This window comes from Ambystoma mexicanum, chromosome 6q (assembly GCF_040938575.1).
Source record: "Ambystoma mexicanum isolate Mex_15411 chromosome 6q, UKY_AmexF1_1, whole genome shotgun sequence".
Classification (NCBI taxonomy): domain Eukaryota; kingdom Metazoa; phylum Chordata; class Amphibia; order Caudata; family Ambystomatidae; genus Ambystoma; species Ambystoma mexicanum.
The window spans coordinates 893,307,971-893,328,407 of NC_090937.1; the positions used below are offsets into that span (position 1 = coordinate 893,307,971).

The 20,437-nt window shown below is 42.2% G+C and overlaps 1 protein-coding gene across 1 annotated transcript in view; it reads left to right on the forward strand.

Annotated features, from left to right (window-relative positions):
• The window catches only part of GALNTL6 (polypeptide N-acetylgalactosaminyltransferase like 6), a 2,999,321-nt gene that overhangs the window by 1,537,752 nt on the left and 1,441,132 nt on the right, over window positions 1-20,437 (forward strand). Inside the window, exon 5 of the mRNA XM_069631416.1 lies at window positions 20,273-20,411. Within this exon, the coding sequence (XP_069487517.1) occupies window positions 20,273-20,411 (139 nt within the window). The remainder of the gene's footprint in view (window positions 1-20,272; window positions 20,412-20,437) is intronic.

Here is a 20,437-nt window from a genome sequence, read left to right on the forward strand (position 1 = left end):
ATTTGAGTGTATGTGGATGTCTATATAAATCATACCTTCTTTAAAGACTGTGCTGCCAATGTCAACCAATTCCTGATCTAAATCTAGATCGCAAATGCATGTCTTTGAAAAGAAGGAATCATGGTGTTTTGCATCCTATCCCTTTGAGTTCTGAAAGTTTGTCAAAGTCGATGTTGACAAATGAATGTTGTCATGTGGATACATATGGAATCCAACAACTTTACCAATTGCTCCATTGACAAAACCTTGTTCCATGTCATGGTTAGTTTTCAGAATTACTCTGCAGTTTAAACACAATGTTAACATTTTCGAGATTTATTTTTTCCAAACCAGCTATATTGGAGATACATTTTTCTAAGCTATTTAGTCGTGCTGTTGCTTGTTGACAAATAGTGAGTGTCATGTTGTGTACTTCCAGTTTGTCTGTGGAGCTAATATGCACTATTGGGTGCATTTCTTTTTTTAAAAATTGTCTTATTGAATTGTGTACAGCTTGTTAGGGTTCGCATTAAGGACATGTATTTTATATTTTTTTGTGCTAATTGTTCCGTGGAATCAGGGGCAGATGTGTCATGCCCATATAGCTCATGGGTGTGTCTACTATTTAAGATAGATTGTGCATCTTTAGAAAGAATACCAGTCCTAATGCTTTTTAAAATGTTAGCATAGGTGAGGTCTGCAAACTGACGTATGTTTAGGGTTAGTTCTCTGTATGGGATATTTTGCCAGAGAATTACATTTCCAATGCTGCCAAGTGTGTTGTAGCATTGTTTGTGTCCTAAAGTTTTAAAAAATAGGTTAACCTTTCACTGTTGTTTATTGCAAGAGTTCTTAATAGTCCTTTTTAAGGACTTCTTGTAATCTGAGGTGAATTAAAGCCAACATTAGGTTGGAGACCATGCTCATCTCAATTATTAGGGGCATTTTAATTTGTTTCAGAATTCTGCATAGTTCAGTAGCACCTTCTGTTGATAGCTTGTAGTACTCTAATTTGTTTTGATGTTCTACTAGAAGGAGCAGTCTTCGGTGTAAAGTAACACCTCCTGTGTTGTAGGCAGCTAAACCTGTGGGGGCTGTTGCAACAGCTGAAAAATGTTGTTTGTTAACTTTTGTAGGAATTTGCTGATGATTTTTATTAAGAATATGTTGCCTTAACCAGCTTCACCACTTACATAGAGGAGTACAGGTTTATAATTTTGACAGCTACACGTTTTACTTTCATGCTGCAAACCATGTTTAATTTCTTTAGTCATTTCTATGAAAATGCTACATTGCTCATCATTTAGTTGCGATTTCAGCAGTGCCAAGTTTTCTTTTGATTGCTCATATTGATACATAGGGGTTCATTATGAGGTAGGGGGTAACCATGGCGCTATTTGCAGTATGGCTACCCTCTTACCGGGTACTGGGTCCGGGTTCCCAGAATGGGGAATTACCAAGCCATTCTGACCTTGGAGGGCCCAGTATTTCGCCATTCAGGGAAGCTGACCCCAGCACATCCGCATTCCCATTTGAGCCCCTATAGGGCTCAATGGAAATGGGGAGGGTGCTAACAATGGGCCTGTTAATAACAAGTCCATTTTTATCACCCTGGTCTGCTCGTGGGCCCCGCTAAGAATGTCTGGTCTGACCAGACGTCCTTAGCGGGTTCCCGCGAGCAGGCTCGTAATGAGGCGGTAAGGTGTTGACGGCTCCGGCACCTTTACCGGCGCCGTTAACCCCTTACTGCCTGGGTCGTAATGACCCCCATCGTGTTTTCCATTTCAGTCATGGCCAATTCTGCTTCATTTACTATGAGTGGCTCTCCAAGTGGAACTTCTCACACTTGTTGGCGCTCATTGTCCAGCATGTTTTTTATAGCTTGAAATTGACATTTGTTATACTGCTTTCATTTGAATTGAATGCAACTTCAAATGACTCATGTGTGCCTAATACATCCTCTTCTTTTCTGCATGATTTAAAATGTTGGAGTAGGGACATGTAGTAAAGTTCTCTATGTTGAGGTGTTTTAAATGATAACTTCATATGATTAATTAGGCTGAGTTTGGTAAGTTTAATGAGACTTTCTTCAAAAGTGGAACCCATGTAATTTCCATCTTTTTTCATCTGGTTTAACATTACTCTTGTAGGAGATATATTGGGCTATGTGGTATGGGCACATGTTTTCCAAAGCAGTACTTCCGTTTGGGTAGTATGTGTCTAATACATTGTTTTTCAAAATATCCTGGCTGTTGGAATCATTTTTGGATATTGTTTCTATGTCTCGGTAGGATTTCAGCACTCTTTTTCCAGATGCAACAGGACCAAGGCTTAGCCAGACTAAGGGCCTCATTACGACCCAGGCTGTAAGTTACCGCCTTGGTCGTACCTTTACCACCATGGCGTAAACTATGTTTACGCCATGGTGGTTGGCGGACTTACCGCCCCATTCCGAGGTTGGCGGGGCGGTAAGTCCCCAATCCCCATTTACCCTTCCCCATTCCCATTTTTGCCCCATAGTGCATAATGGGAGTGGGGAAGGCGTTAATTACGCCACCGTAAATTACGGTGGCGTAATTAACAACAAGGTCCCTTAGCGCCATGGATTTTAACACCTGCTAAAAGCAGGTGTTAAAACCTCCATGGCGCTAAGGGACCTCGGAATCAGGCGGTAAGGGTCGGCGCTGTTTACGCCGCCGTAAACCCCTTACCGCCTGGGTCCTAATGAGGCCCAGTGTGTTCAGATTTGCCATATAAGGCTGTGCCTGTTAAAGGGTTCACAGCTTCGTAGTATCCACATTCTCTATGGGAGAGGATGTTTATGCCAAAGCTGTACAATTTTTGTGACAGTGTTTTGTCAGATGATATGTCATCCCAGAGGTCTTTTAGCTCTGTTTGCTCAGCTTTGGTTATGTAGGCTGTGACATATCTTGCAACAGCAGTGGAATTGTTTGCAATGCATTTATCTTTGTTTGCATTCCACAAGAGGGCAATTATTGTATTGTAATAATGTATGTACTTTGAAGCTTCATTTCTTTTAATGCAGTATGTGGTTTTAGGCCATTTGCCTTTCATACTGTGTCTAACAGAAGACATGAAGCTTTTAACTTGTCCTTGTACGGAAACTGGTCTAGGGAAACCAAAGAGGCATTTGGTGTAGTATTTAACTTTGTTTTTATATCTGCATTGGCAGCATTTGCCACACTTACATTTTCGGAAGCGTACAATTTGTGTATATAGCTGACTATGGGCCTGATCATCACTTTGGCAGTAATGCCGGTGGTATTACCGCCAGCGGTATTAGCCCTACCACCGAACTCCCCGGCGCTAATAGCGCCAGATCACGAGTTCAGCAGTAATGTAATTCCCCATTCCCCATTGAGCCCATTTGGGAATGCCCCATTCTCCATGGGCTCAATGGGGAAAATTCACGCACTTACCATCGGCGGATTTTCCGCCATCGGTAATAGCGTAAATGTTCAGCGGATTTCCCCCCAGCCAAGAGCTGGGGCGAAATCCGCCGAAGTCCTGATTTGGCAGACCCTTAAATCCGGCAGTAATAGCGCGACCGCCAGATTTAAGGGTTACCGCCAAAGTCGTGATGAGGCCTTGTGTGTGGTTTCTGAAGGGATGTCGCAGGTTATATATTTGAGAATACACTGCAAAACAGTGGCATCACTGTCATGAGCAAATTTAGGAGCATCTTTTATCCACAAAAGCATGTGGATGTGTGGTGCTCCTCTGGATTGATCTTCTGTTCTCCTAAAAGAAGTGTTTCACTTCTCTGAGAAAAGGCATTTCTTTTTATTACAGATGAAGTGCAGCATGGCAATAAAGCGGTGGGGAAAGAATCTTGATACATTTACATGGTCTAGAGACCTGATTTCTCCTGTTTTTTTTCAATGTCTATCCCTTCTTTTTGGTTAGATATTTGTAGGAAGTAATTCAAGTCCACCCATGCATATTCTATACAACTTAGTGACAAACCCTGTGGGTGGGCCAAGGTTCCCTAGCATACACTGTACATCAGCGTGACGTTGGAACCAGTATTCCTTTGTACCATGCATGTTAGGCAAGATATTTGTCATACATGATTGCAGAACTACATCTTTGTCTTTTATCTTTTGAAGTAGTGGGGTATCAGACATGTATACAACATTGGAACCTGTTTTCAATGTGTGTGCAACTCTGTAACATAGAGTTGCTAGTTCACTTTCGAACAGGATGTGGAATAAGTATTAAACATTTTGTCTGAATCTGGGGTCTTTAGAAAATATTTGTAAAGAGCGCTATTTTGATGCTGTTATTTGTGCGCATCCTTCATCATGTCTTCCCCCTTTTCTTGTAGGAAAGAGTATAGGAAAGGATTGTGCTTCTGCATTTTCTTTCCATATGCTGATTGGAGATCCTTTGTCTTGACGCATTTGATATGTTTCTAGTGCATCGTGTATGGTGCCTTTGGATTGTAGTGGGTGAATTGTATACTGTCTAAAATATTGGATGCAGTGATAGGATCTACAAATTCAAATTGGCCAGCTGGTGAGGAATCCTAAATTATTTCAGTGGGTTCCCTTCACTTTTGTTCAATGTTTATATCTTTGTAGTACTCATTGTTCTCTTTAAGATATTGCAGGGCTGACTGAGTCTATTAGTTGCTGCAATTTGGCTGTTTTGGGTTGAAGGTGTATTATAGCTTGAAATGGGTGTACTGTTTGGATTATAATGCTATCATACACATTAAGCTATTGGAGAGGTTTTGGAAGTGGGAACATTAGTGATAACCTGTGAAGGCATTTGGTTATTATCAGGCTTTGTACTGCAGTATGTGCAAAGTATTGAGGGGTTAGTTATTTTGTATTTGTTTTCTGTTATAAGGTATATAGCTAATTGGAACCATTGAGATTCCTCATTGGGGGTCATTATGAGGTAGGCGGTAAGGGGTTAACAGCACCGGTAAAGGTGCCGGAGCCGTCAACTCCTTACCGCCTCATTACAAGTTCTGCTCGCGGGACTCGCAAGGAGACCAGGGTGCTAACAACGGGCCCGTCTTCCCATATCCCCCTATGGGGGCTCGAATGGGAATGGGGATGGGTTGGAATGGCCCGGTAATTCCTCATTCAAGAAACCCGGACCCGGTATCCGGTAAGGTGGTAGCCATGCCGCTAATAGCGACATGGTTACCTCATAACTCGTAATGACCCCCATTGTCTTCTATTTTGTACGCTATATATACAGTTTTCGTGCTCTTTTTATAAACATTTCTGTGACAACACACACATACTTGAGTTGGTACTTCAGCAGATATGCCTTTAAACTTTGCTATTTCATTTTTTTGTACGTGTTTATTAGAAGAATGGCATTTGTAAAGTTGTCGCTACTCTTCTCTAAAGTTAATGAATTTTCTAAGTTATATTCACTTCCAAAATATTTACTTTGGTTGTGGTTGTTGAAAGAGTTCTTCAGATGTGCCATCTAGGAGAATGTTATTAATATGCTGCAGTTTGAAAGCAGGAATTTTTGCATAGTACATACTCTGGAGAAGATTCTGTATAGTGGAATGGTGTGTTGCTAACATCTTGATATGATGGAAGGTGCTTTTGCAAGCAGGTCCTGAAATGCAGGATAATGAATCTCCTCGCAGTCCAGTGTAATTGTGCACTGGATAAAAGTCCATGGTTTGCAACAGTTTTATTCTAATTTTGTCTTTTACTTTCACATAGTGATTGAGGAATTGGCGTAAAGACGTAAATGATTGTCTCCATATGTAAGGCCATTTGTGGACTGGACGGATTTGTTCGGTGGAATGAATAGTTAGTTGATTGTAAGTTTGTTTGGGACATTTATTGAATGAGGGTTTCTTGTGCCATAATGGCCTTGTCTACCATTTCATACCCTCAGCCACTACTATGAATGGCAATTGGGGTTTTCTGATCTTGTTTATATGCCTCTTTATTGAAATATGTTTCTGTACTGCTTGTGTGAATCCATTCAACTTTACAGAAGTTCGAAAAGGTATCTATGTTGACATTGCACAGGTTTAGAAGTACTTTTTGTATTTTACTGATTAATTTTGTTAGTGGTTTCATTCTGGTTAACATTCATATAAACAATGTTCTTTTGAGGAGCATTGCGCTGTCAATGAGAGCTTCCAGGATTAATCTTCTGCAGTAATTTCTAAGGGTTGAGCGTGACTTTTCTGCTGTTTTTTTAAGTACTCTACGGTGGACCATTTTTTGTAAAATACATTTTTGGGAATACTTAACCATGGCTACATTGACATTGGTAGATGTAGTGCTAGTGTTATTAGTAGTTTTATTCTTCTTTATACATTTTTTTAAATCTTTACTTTTTGTAAGAGAAGCCCGCGTTTTTTTACTGCTAGTTGGTTCAGTTTTGTTGACTGACTGTATTAGCATTTTTGTTTGAACGTTTGCTATACATTTTGCTAGAGGTAGATGAGTATTTTGCATGCTTTTATTTATTTATTTATTTGAATTTGTAAAGCGCACAAACAGCCCGCAGACATCGAGGCGCTGGAACAGTGGTTAAGCGTGCTTACTTTAGGGTTACATTGAAGCTGCCCTAGAAAAATACTTGAAAACAATTAGGTAGTTACAGGTTTTAGTTTTATCTGCTCTATTTTTTTCTTGTTTTCTACAGAGTTGCTTTTTAGTAGGCATTCTGTTCTGTTTGTTGGAGAAAGAAGGAAAGTGTGGGATCGAAAGTTGTGGAATGTATTTGCCTGCATTGTGAACGAGTGTGTGAAGATGAGGGCAGACATAAATAGAGGGCTGGGTGATTGTGCAATGGGCTGTTAGTTCTGGTTGGGAAGGTTGTAAGAGTGGTTGTGTGTGTAGATGTGTGAAGGGCTTGGGTTAGTGCGTAAGATAGTGTAGTGTGCATGAATAAGTAAGGACATTACAATGTTTTCTCAATAATAGTGCGTGTTATGTTAGTGGTGTTCAGATGAGAATATCACGACTTGGGCGGTAACGGTAACGCTATTAGCGCGGGGGCTATTAGCGCGACCGCCATAGCCCCCGGCGCTAATAGCGCGGGATCATGAGTTGAGCAGACTTGGAAGTCCCCATTCCCCATTGAGCCCATTCGGGAATGCCCTATTCCCCATTGGGCTCAATGGGGAATTTTCACGCTCTTACCGCCGGCGGATTTCCCGCCGGCGGTAATAGCGCGAATTCTCGGCGGATTTCACACCAGCTCAGAGCTGGGGCGAAATCCGCCGAGGCCCTGATTCGGCGGACCCTTAAATCCGGCGGTAATAGTGCTACCGCCGGATTTAAGGGTTACCGCCGAGGTCGTGATGAGGCCCAAAGAGTGTACCTGCTGAGGTGTAATGATTAAGAGTGAAGTAAATGTTGATTTGGAAAGAATTTTGTATGCTAGTATGCAGCTACACTGTACTGTATGAGTATCAGAAAGCATACTACTATACGCGTGCAATTACTTTGTAGGATGTGAAGAAAAGTTTTTTTCAGATTGTTGTCTTCTAGGAGAGATGTTGTTTTCTTTCAGGAGGCTGTTGTTCACTGCAATTGGGAAAGAAGAAAATGAGTGGATATGTGTGGTAATGGCAAAGTAATTGTAGTACAAGAAGACATTATTTTGCAACGTAGGAGGAGTTGTTGGGAAGAAAAGTTAGTAACATTGGACGTAATTACAAGTATGGTTGTAACAATGCCATTGCTGCAGATGGGTTACCAGCAGATTCCTAATAATTGTTTGACAGCTAGCTTCCCAGTGTCACTAGGACATTACAGGTCATGTTTGCCCAGAAAGCCAGGTGTTGGAAAATGTTAGTCTCTGTTACTATGGAGTTGCATATAACTGTATGGGAATGGGGACATGGGAGCACCGGCAGCGTTGGTAATGGAGCTGGTGGTACTGTGATAAGTATGCCCTATGGGGCTGGAGTTTTGAAAGTGTGGAGTGGTTGTTGCACTATTTGCATTAGCTATTGCACAAAGCGAGTGTTATTGCAATATGTTGTAGAAAATGTTTCCATTTTGTTTCATTTATTTATTAAAAATTACACATAGCACTGTTGTAAATGTACACATGCATTTATTTGTCTTCCTTGAAATAGTGCAGAAATTAAAAATGAAAAGTTATCTGCAATTGTATTCACTCTCCACGCTTGCTTCTCCACTCTTGTTGACTGCTTAATCTCTTTTCTCTCCTCCTTTCCCTTCTCCATTTTCCTATCTCCTCCCCTTACTTTCTTCTATGCACTTACTCTATCAGAATTGTCCCTGGACCTAATATGATAGCAACCTCGTCTGTTTCCTCCACCCTCCCATTACTGTTTTTTCCTCCCCACCACCCCTCCAGCACTATCTGAAATGTCGTCAGGCCTAGTATGATAGTCGCTTGTTTTGTTCCTCCCCTCCCTTTCTGCACCCCTCTCCCTCACCTTTTGTTTTTCTCCGGTTCCACCAGAAATGCCGTCAGGCCTAGTACGGTAGTCGCCTGTCTGTTTCCATTTCCTTCCCACTCTCCCCCTCCCTTCCTTATCTATGTCTTAGCTCAGCTCTTGCACTATCTGAAATGTCGTCAGGCCGAGTACGATAGTTACTTTCACATCCTTACTGTTCTTGGCCTGTAAGAATGTGGTTGTATTTTCCCTTGTTCCCTCCCTTGCCTTGAAGCGCTTTGAAACACATTGTGTATAGGCGCTATATAAATAAATAATCATATCATATCATATCAAAATACACTGGAGTTTGTCATTTTTTCATTCCATGTACATGCCAAGTTTTAGTGCAGCTTTGTTAGTGGGAGAAGTGGTTTTACAAGTGACAGAATGAAAGAAGAATATAACAGTTTGTACTTTAAAATGGGTGATATGGGCAAGGATGCGTGTCTTGGAAAATATATTGAAGTATCACACAGGATCTGGCACCAAAACATTCTGTGGAAATGTTTCAAATGTGGTTTTTGTTCCACAAAAAAGACACAGAGAATGCTGCTGAAATTGCAAATATGTGTTTTGAAAGTGTTATGAAAATGTTCATTAAAAGAAAAGTTTGCAACTACACAGCATTGTAAGTGAGTGTCATTTGATGTCAGGAGGTGGGGCAAACGAGAGTGTGATAATTGAGTATGTTAATGCAGGTTAAGTGGTAGGAACCCTGTTGATATCCATTTGTAAAAGAGTTGGAAATGCAATTTAAAAATATATGCATACCTGTGCTTTGTGTTGACTCTTGCAGAGTTTTACAGTAGTTTTAGATGCAGATGCTTGGGAATAACAGGAGACCTGTACTCTGAGTGTTGAACAGTACATCTGACATTTTGAACTGAGATGACAGAGCTAGATGAGGAGTTTTTGGATGTGATTGGTGGGTGGGTGTGTGACTGCTTAACAGTAGCCAATGAGGAAGTACTGCAAAGAGTGAAGTGGAAAGGCAGGGAGGGATGATCAGTGTTACAGGGTCCAGGGAGAGTGCAGTAGTCCACGGACACTGCGTTCAATATCCAGGTCTTTTCAGGATGCTTGTCATGGAAAGGGGACTGTGGGGATTAGCGAAACAGATGTTCTGGTTGTGCTTTATAAGATGAGATGGTACTATTTATTTCATTGCTGTGTGTAGTGAAGATGGCTCTGGTTGCAGAGATGAACGACTCAGTGTGTGGATGGTGGGAGATTGTTTAATGACTAATTTGTACAGATGTACAGCAATATGTGTCATTTATGCCAATTTTGGATTGGAGGGAGTCGAGGCTTTGTGGTGTGGTATGCTGGGTGAAATTTGAAAGGTGTATTTGCACTTTGTAAAAATATAGCTTTTTTCAACACTCCACATGTCGTTGCGGTGCATTGTGGAGGACTGTATTTGGGTTATGTTAGTGCAATATGTTTTCAGAGTGCAGTGAAGGAATTGCTGAAGGCACGAATGCATCTATTTCCATGTGCAAAGGTGATATTTTGCCATATACCACCTAGGGCACTATGGACCTGCCCCAATGTCTTCTGTTCTCAACAAGACACAGGAAGGTGTGTTGTCACCAAAGGCATATCTTCTTTTTTGTGCAGTGTTGAGATGTCATCGTTCCCAAATAACAATGTTCTAGGGAATGGTGAAAGTCCTTATGTTTGTGATGGCATCACTTTAACGGATTCAGAATGCACTTAGAAAGTTCTTATGAAATGATGTACAGTGCATGTGAGTAGGTCTAGAAAAGAAAATCGTAAAACCCCCCCCAAAAAAATTAAAAAAAGATTATTTTCAGAGCCAGCACCGTGGGCCTCATTATGAGGTTGGCGGTAAGGGGTTAACGGCAACGGTAAGCATGCCCTTGCCATTAACCCCTTACCGCTGCCTTACAAGGTCCCTTAGCAGGTCCCGATAAGGGTGCCTGGATTTACCAGGCACCGTTAGCGGAAGCTGCTAAGGGACCAGGGAGCTAATAAGGGGCCTGCTCTTAGCGGGCCCCTTATTAGCTCCATCCCCATTCTCATTGAGCCCTATGGGGGCTGGAATGGGAATGGTGAATGGTTCTCAGAATGTGGACTTACCGGGTCCTCCAAGGTTGGAATGAGCTGGTAAGTCCCTATTCCGATAACCCGGACCCGGAATGCGGTAAAGGGGTAGCCATGGTGCTAAAAGCACCATGGCTACCTCCAACTTTATAATGAGGCCCCTTGTGTTTCATTTCTCTCACCAACCGCTTGATTTGAACGATCTGTCCGTGGACACTGTAGTAGTCCGTTGATAGAACGTGCCACATCTGGGACTTTTGATTATCTCAGGCATTGAAAGGGGACTGTGCAGTCCAAGGGATTAGCCAATCAGGTTTACTGAGTGTGGCAAGCAAGGAGAGAGTGTGGCAGAAGGTCGGTTTGCTGAGAGGAGTGCAGATGGCTATGGGTATGGATGTGTCCTTCAGGATGCTGAGCGTGTGGTTTTTGGGGGACACGTGGATCCATTGGTTGTAGGTAGATGCAGAGCAGTGTGGAGTGGCTGAACATCTTGGATTTCATCTTGTTGATGTGAAGTGTTATGGAGTGTGCAGCATGAAGTGGGTGGACTTGCTCCCATTTTGTGTCAATTTGGTCACGCTCTAACATCCGGACATTATCATTGTTTATTGTGGAGGAAACAGTTTAGGCCATGTACCTAGGATTTCACTGCAGTTTGCAATGAAGGAGACATTTGGTAAAATGATAGACATGTTCCTGGACTCCCGACTAATTTTTTTCTCGCATTACCCAGAGACAGATGTGGCTGCACTCCAATTCATTTGGTCAGCAAATGGAGTAAGCGAGGCGCAATGTCAACAAGGCTGTTTGTGCATTTTTGGGAGATGTTGTCTTTCGATAATGAAAATATTAAATTTGTTATTACCAATAATTTTTGCAGAGTTGGAGTACATCTTACTGATGCTGGCAATCAGCTTTTTCTGCAAAATATTCAACATGCTTTAAAGCACTTTTTGTAAACACAGAATGAATTTTCCAGTAGGTGGGACAAAACATGCATGGAAGAATGGCGAAAAACAAAATACCTATTGTTATGCAAGTTGCACTGACAAGTTTAGTTCAGTAGAATGTTGTTTAGTTTCCTTTAAAACTTAAAAAAAACTTTCCAAAAACAAAAAATATAAAAGAAAAGGTTATCTTCACAGCCACCACTTTGCCACACAAAAGATTGTAATGTTTTTGATGGCACCACCAGCCATATTTTTGGGACTTCAGAATCTGTGTAGGGGCCTGCACCTTTTTTTGGTATTTCTATTTTTGAACTGTGAAAGGTGGTTCTGAAAAGAACCTTTTTTGGGGGGATGTTTTGTGTTTTATATTTTCTTTGGCTTTTTTTCACAGGAGACAAAAGGGAGGGGAGGGAAGAGAGGGTGGGGAAGGGCACCAACCACAGGGACAAAGGGGCAGGTGGAGAGAGGAAGATTTTGGGTGGGCATTAATTAGGTAGGGGACAGTGTTTTTCATGCTCCTGGACCGCAGCCTTGTAAGCACTTCGAAACTGGGTGTGTCACAGTACATACACAGCACTGTGCTCCTCGAAAGGTAAGGGTTGACTGTGTCATGTATGGCTTGTGAGGCTTCCGCAGATATCCTCTGCCCCACCGGAGTGTCTCATGTGGTCGCAGGTGTGGATGATGAAAATGTAATAGTGGATGTCAATCTACTCGCCCCTTCGAAAGGTACGACCTTTCCACCGCTCCCTTATGATTCAGCCTTAGGTGTCACCGCATAGAGGATGTCCTGTAGCTATACATACCCGGTTTTCCGTGACTGAGTACAACTTTGCCCTCAGTGGGCCTCATTACAAGTTTGGCGGTAGCCTTGCCGGTAAAACCACCAGGCTGTCACCAAACTTGTGAATTGTTCCGGCACCTGGCAATGGAGTAATACAGGGCCATTATAGCCCTGGGGTATTACCCAAATTGACCTTTTACAATTGAACTTTTGCACAATTGACCTAATTATAGTGGTCCTAATTGATCTTCTGCACAATTGACCTTTATATTATTTTAGTTTTTTTATATATATTTATTGGGTTGGTTTTGGACTAAAAATAATATAAGGGGATTAGGTGGGGGATTGCAGGGTTTTTTGGATTGGTTAGGGGGTTGCGGGGGGTTTTCCCTGCATATATGTCCTAATTGACCTTCTAAATTAGGTAAATTCTCCCGAGGTCAATTCTCCCAAGGTCAATTGTGAAAAGGTCGATTAGTATACAGCCGGTAAAAAGCCTCCACATGCAAGATTCATGCTGGGAGCTGGTGAGAGGGATTTCCACTACCTGATCCCCTTCCTCCTCTCGATCCACCTTTGTATCGCCAAGCCTGTTCCCCTCTCCAGGCCCTCCAGATGGTGGTGGTGGAGCAACTGCAGTAGCCATGGATTCCATTCTGTACAGAAGCACAAAAGTAGAAACAGCAATATGTCAAATTAGCAGCAGGTGTTCTCTCCTGGACAGCCAGAAACACAAAGGGGAGCAGCAGTGGTTGGGTCTCTCAGTTCGATCCACAGGTAGGGCTAAAAAAGTTACAAAATGTTACTAGATCAACCAGGAAATGGTCTAGGACCTCTGTAAGGGTGAGGTTTCAGCTTTAAACACCCTGATTTTGCCAAAAATTGTGTTTTTAACTGCCCGGGCGTATGGACAGTGTCCACGGATACTCCAGATGTGCAGCGTGGGCGCAGTCACATGATGATGTCTCCAGAAAACCGCTGATAGGACGGCTGTCTTGCAGACACCTATTGCGTGGGAGATGGTGTGAATATGCATGTGAGTGTCCGTAGGACTGGAGCGGGGCCCCCAAACGAATTAAAAGTGCGACAGGTGCGAGTGGACAGCTCCAGACAGACGTGGTGTTCGGGCGCACAGCAATATCAGATGTGCATGCATTCAAGTGTCTGCAGGACAGAGACAGAGTCCCTGAACTAATTAAAAGTGTGACAGGTGCAAGCGGACAGTTCCGGACAGTTGTGGTGTTCAGGGGCACAATGAGATCATATGTGCATGCGTCCAAGTGTCTACAGGACAGGGCCGTGGTCCCCAAACAACTTTAAAGTGCAGCACACCCTTTCGGACTTCTCCAGACAGGCGCGCTGTTCGGGGACACCTCCATTTTGGTTGCAGACGAACCGGACAGTCGCACTGTCTGAGGACTCCAAGTGGGGCTTTAAAAAAAACACATGCACCAACAGTGCACACATACATATTTATTAAGACAAACAAATGCAATAAATTAAGAAGGGAATGGGGTAGCAGAATGGGAAACATATTTGGGGAATTTGGGTTTTCTACAGACTGTTCATGAGGGGAGGAAGGAATTGAGGTAGCATCTTTGATTTAAGGAATTTGATGGGGATGATTGGTTGGGAGAGGGTGAATCGGCATAGGTACAAGTAGGGCAGTGTTATTGAATATTTTCTTTAACATGATTTTTAACAAATGTCATTAACTGTACAAAATTATTGTTTAATTTAAAATGTTTGCAGTTAGGTTTACTAGTTCATTTTCTGCATTTGGAGTTACGGGCTGTCTGTGGCCATCTTCTTGGTCATTTAAAAGTAATTTGGGTCCACCTTCTTCATTTGCACTATGCACTGTTAAAAAGAAAACCATGTTTTAGTGACATGTCAAACAATTTACATCACTTTTTCTGGTTTAAAAATTGTATTCTGTACCATTGGAGTTGTTTCCTTCACTCATTTTATCATGGGGGAAATGTTCTTCCAACCACTCCAGGGAACTTGCCATTTGTGTTTAAAGAAAACCAATAGTGCTATTTTTTACAAATCATGTACATAACAAGAAACAGAGGGGGAAGGGTGGGCTCGAGAAATTAACACTTCAGTTCTAGGCTCTGTGTTTGCTCTGATGGTCTCAATATCTCTGTGCAAGGTCACAGGTGGGAAGAGGTGAACCCACACCTCTTGTATGGAAATAGTGGAAAGTCCTGGTTACCTTGCAAATAGAGGTTTTTCGGTGAATCTTATGAATAAGAAAATTCTAACCCTGGATGCAGTATTTCAAAAAGTGTTTCTTTATTCTCTGTAGTATAGACACATGGGGCCTCATTACACGGACGGCGGTAAGGGTTAACGGTGATCGTTCATGGCAACGGTGACCGTTAACCCTTACCGCCGTACTACGAGGTCCCTTTGCGGGTTGGAGGAATTAACGCCTGCTTCTTGCAGGCGTTAAGTACCAACCCGCTAAGGGACCTCGGAGCTAATTACGGCACCGCAAAATTGCGGTGCCGTAATTAGCGCCTTCCCCATTCCCATAGAGCCCTATGGGGCAGAAATGGGAATGGGGGAGGGCAATGGCGGAAGGCGGATTTACCGCCCCTCCAACCTTGGAATGGGGCGGTAAATCCCCTTTCCGCCAAGGCGGTGCCGGTAATTTACCGGCATGGTCCAGGGTGCTAATAGCACCCTGGATTACCGCCTTCCGTGTAATGAGGCCCATGGTCTAAAGGTGGTCAGCCAACACGTGTTTCGAACCCAGAGGATTCTTCTCAAGGCAAGTTGAAGTAAAGTAAACGGGGGGTGTGTTACACCAAGGGTTTTTCAATTAAAGCCACGTGGCAAGTTAATCATGGTCGGGCTTGATGCAGCTCATGGCTGATGCCGCCGTCCGTCAGGTTGCACTGAGGTAATACTGTTAGATGTACAGTTCACCTTTGTGCTTGGTGCATTCCATTATGTTGTGCAACCTATGAAATTGTAATTCTGGGTTCTTAAGTACAGCATTTGTATACATATTTAATTTTTGAATGTGCTAAATATATGTGTTGCTGTTTAAAGTACATGTCTTTGCTCATTAACGGATACAATAATGTAAGGTAAACCCTTTGCTAATGGGCAGTGTGAATGTTGTCTGAAGTTCGTGGACAGTCACACAGTCCGTGGACTCTGTGGCTATCAAATTTGTGGCAGGGGGTCAGTATGATGTAGGGAACATGTAGAAAAATTAAGGTTATCCTGCTAATAATCCATGAGATTCAGTGATGGTTAAGTTCCACTAATAAAAACCTGACAAATTCAATGGAAAATCATTGTTAAAGGGATATTATGGTTACAAGTAAAATCAAAAACCCCAGAAATTCAACCAGTTATGGTAAGGTAAGCAACCATAACTTGTGCCACCACTGTGCAATGTTAAGACTAACACCCACAACATCAAAGATGGCATGAACATTTTCATTGATGACATCAATGATCACCTCAGAATTTGTGGATTTCTGGATTGATGAATTTGGTGTTTAATTGCGGGATTAATTTATGATTGGTTGTTGATCAAGGGATTCAGATCATTGTATTCTGTGCTGTTTCTGAATCTGTGTCTGTAATAGTTTATGAATATGTCATGCATTTGAGTTGTTGATTAACTTGTTTGTAATAATTTGGCAATCCTTCTGAATACAAAGGTTGAAACAACAGAAAAAAAAGAGCTTTGAATCTCGCTCAGACTCCTTCTCTTTCTTTCTTCGCGGTTCCAGCACTCCTGCGGTCTCAGTGTTGTTGCCAGACTGAACAGTTCACCTCTCCTGGGTTACGCCACCACTCTTCACTCGCTCTTTCACCCGGGGCTTTCGTTCACACATCTCTCTGGCTTTCAGCTTCCTTGATGCTTCTTGCCCAAAGCAAATTGTGGTTTCCTTCTGATAGAGGATCTCCCGGTCTCTCTCAGCACTCCCGACTTGGCTGGTTTGAAATTCCAGGTTTCCACTTCCCCCGGACAGTAGTCCATCTTATCTTTTCATGATCGTCTGCTGGGACCTCCCCAGCGAAGGATTCTAATCCATTCTCTCTCTTAGTTGATCACTCACTGTTGTTTTTCTATTCTTCTTTATCACAATCGTGTTGGTTTCCAACCATTGAGTAGTCAATATTATTTGTACATCATTCTTCTCCTTCATGGTAATTTTAATACATTGATCCTCAGTTTGGATCTTGGGTCTTCAAGCACAATAAGAAACAGTGGCTTGGTTTGATGGATGCCTCTGGAGTTCTGATGTTACTATTGTTCTACATGAGAGGGCTCCCTGCGAGGTCCCACAAGTCACCCCCTTAAGGGAATAATTGTGTAGTGGGCTCACCTCCGTAGCCTCACATGGAAAGTCTCCACTTTCGGGAGAAATGACTGAATCCCACAATATGCCACACATGCCTCACTTTATCCAGGATTCTAAACTTTCCCACTTCAAAGGTATATGATAAAATATTTTATGTTGACAGAGCTGCTCATGACCCTTGCAAACAAGGACCATAGCTTCATGTTGTAAAACATTGAAGTATATTGGAAGAAAGTCAAAGGGGTGATTTGATGGGAGAGACCATGTCTTAGAGACTACCTCACATGTGTTTCTATTAGGTTAAACCAAACAAAATGACTTAATGAGAGTACTGCTAATAAAGAGGCTCACCAGCTGCCGGCTTAAACAACCTCTGCACTGGTGCTGCATTTTGCATTAGGATAAATGTTTGCCCTAGAAAACATATATGTGTGTGTCTTTCTATTAGATGGCACCAGACATGTCTGCAGGCAAGGGTATGTGAACATTGATGTATATGCTACCATTCTCTCTCACTTTCTCTCTTCCTTCTCGCCAAGTAACCATCACTGGAAGCTCACCTCCAGTTCAGACTACATGGGAATGGGGATTAACAGAATTCAGCATCCGGAACTACCGGGTCACCAGGGTTGTAATGCCCCGGTGATTCCGGCAATCACAGAAGTGGTAATTCACTGCGGGTCCAGCGGCAGCCTGTCGGTTTTTCCGGCACCGCCTCCACCGGACTCGTAATGAGGCCCAATGGGCTTCATTACAAGCATGCTGGTCCAGAAACAACAGTGGTGGTAAACCCGCCACCACCGTTGTTTCCGGACCAGCAGATTACGAGTTCTGCAGGTGGGTGGTGTCACTCCCGCCAGGTCTGACCTGGTGGGAGTAACACCACCCGCCTGTAGACAGAAATGGAAACACTGTCTCCTTCATAAACATAACCAGTGTTTCCATGGTCCCCATCCCAATGGAGACTCCATGGGAATGGGGATTAACACAATTCCGTCGCCGGAATTACTGGGTCACCGGGGTTGTAATGCCCCGGTGATTCCGGCAATCACAGGGGCGGTAATTAATTCCGGGTCTGGTGGCAGCCTGCCAGTTTTTCTTACACGGTTACGGCCGGACTCGTAATGTGGCCATTTGTTTTTGGCATAGTGTAATTCATGTTCCCTTAGAGATAAATTGCATTGATTAAACACCCATAACACGAAAACTGCTGGACAGATTTGTACCAAATGAGAAACGACTTCAGCACAAACTGCCAGATGTTTCTTTTGATGGTTTGGGATACAGCCGTTCAATCGTTTTATAAATATTCATTAGAGACGAGGGTGGCACCTAGTCCCAAAAGTTATTTTTTATGTGTCACCCATGGTGCATTGCAACAGCTGAGGCTTTTCAGAAATGAAAACAATGTTTTCATGTTTTTCCATCAATACAGGTCGTTTTCATGTAATTTCACAGTCATTTCACAGCAGTTCTGTAGTAATTTCACCCAAGAACAAGGGAGCGGCTCACCAAGAACTCTTTTCAAAATATATGCTAACACACCAAGTGGGTAATTTTGCAAAATATATTAATTGCATGCAGTGGACCGCCAAGGGTAATAGTTAGATGCTGTTGTGTCCGCTGCTTGCAATTTTGACCGTTTACAAAGCATAGTTTAAAAGTGAAGACTAAACTAGGTGAAATTGCCTTTACGCTTTGTTTTTACTCTCAATTTTGTTATGGAAAATGTATAATATATTCACTGAAAAAAACTTTTGTTAAATGGTCTTCATGGTTAAGTTGCTCTAATGAAAACCTGTGAAATTCAGTGGAAAAAAAAAAGTTAAAGGAATGCTATGTTTACGTTGCTCTAATGAAAACCTGTGAAATTCAGTGAAAAACGTTGTTTAATGGGTGTTATGGGTGCAGCACAAAATCTAAAAACCAAAGAAATTCTCAATTTATGGTAAACTATGCAGTCATAACTCACGCCTCTGCCATGCACCGCTCAAACTAACACCCAGTGCATCAAAGATGACATCACAAATGGCATCATATATTGTACCACTTTAATGGAAGTGTTTATATGTATCGAAGGCATATAATACATGAGCAGAATTAAAGTACATTTTGTATACTAACTGTACACCTTGTGGGAGATATTCTTTTAGTACATGCACACTACTATATGTGTAAGAAATCACATCAAAGCCTGTACTATCATTGATGTCCACTTTCAGGGGATGTACATGTTATACATATATGAACTGTAAAGCTCTTATTTGCCTTCCATACACATGCAAGTTATCGAAGTCAAACCCAGCTTTAATATGAAATTTCATATGAATTGGAGGCTGCTTATACGCCATACACTCACCTGCCAGACAGTTACAAACCAAACACCCATATGCCTTATACAAAAAAACTTTTATGACACATGGACACAAGACAACTTCACTTGCAACAAACACACTCAACCCATATGTTCTTACACCACAAAGCCTAAGGCTTGTGTATTCATGAAACTCAACCTTACATATCACCCTTAAAAGACAGACTCTTACCCCACAAGCTCTTGCAACACACATGTGCAATACCCACACTTTTAATACATACTCTTACAACACTAGGGGCCTCATTACACGTTATGCAGTAAACCATGGTGCTATTAGCACCATGGTTGCCGCCGGTACCATACCGGTACCACCATGTAGAAAAGGGGAATTACCACCCCATTCCAAGGTTAGCGGGCGGTAATTCCCCCTTTCTCAATGGCCCTTCCCCATTCCCATGTTCCCGGTACCGTAATTAGCACCAAGGTCCCTTTGCGGGTCCCAACTTTAACGGCTTGTCTACACCAGCCGTTAAGGTTGGGTCCCGCAAAGGGATCTCGTAGTAAGGCGGTAAGGGTTTACCAGTACCGGTGCCCTTACCGGTACCGGTAAACCCTTACCGCCTACCGTGTAATGAGGCCATTAGCTCTTATGAAAAACACACAGCATAAATGCATAAAACATATGCACTTACACCACACTCTTGCATGGCATATGCTCTTACTATACAAAAACGTATGACGGTAACACTTACAAGACACACTCTTTCACCACATGCACTTGTGTCACACACTCTTACACAACTCATACATTTATGATTCTCACAATTGTAATTCATGCTCTTACAACAGACGCTCTCATGACACACACTTACGACAAACACACATGGCAGAATGTCGTAAAGCACATGCACTTACGATATATACACTAATGACACACATTTTTCCAACACACACGTTTATGACACGTTTTATTATGACATAAACACGTGTGGCACTTACACATACACAACACACTGTTACAACACACACACAGTTACAACACACCTGGCTATGGCACACAGTCATATTGCACACACTTTTACAATGCACACTCTTACAACATACACTGTTATGACATATACATCTCTGTGACATGCTGTGTTTTATAATGTCCTTTATTTTATTTGATTGTATATTGTTAAATTCGTGTTATGATTAGTCTTGTTTTTTTGGGTATGGTTTTATATATGTAGTATGGTGCTATGTTACCCCTTTGGTTAGGTCCAAGCAACATACATAAATACAATTGTGATATTGATCCTGGTTGAACCAATCCTCAACACCACAAGCATTTTTTGCAACAAAGAATGGGACTTGGCTCAGTTGGGAAACCCACATCTTAATAATGTCCCATGTTATTTACAGGTAAAGGTGAGCATGGCAAACCATTCCCTCTCACAGAAGAAGAGCAAGATGATACAGCATACAGGGAGAATGGGTTTAATATATTTGTGAGCAACAACTTACCTCTGGACAGATCCCTACCAGACATTCGACATCCAAAGTAAGTTAAAATTATGTATGTTTTCA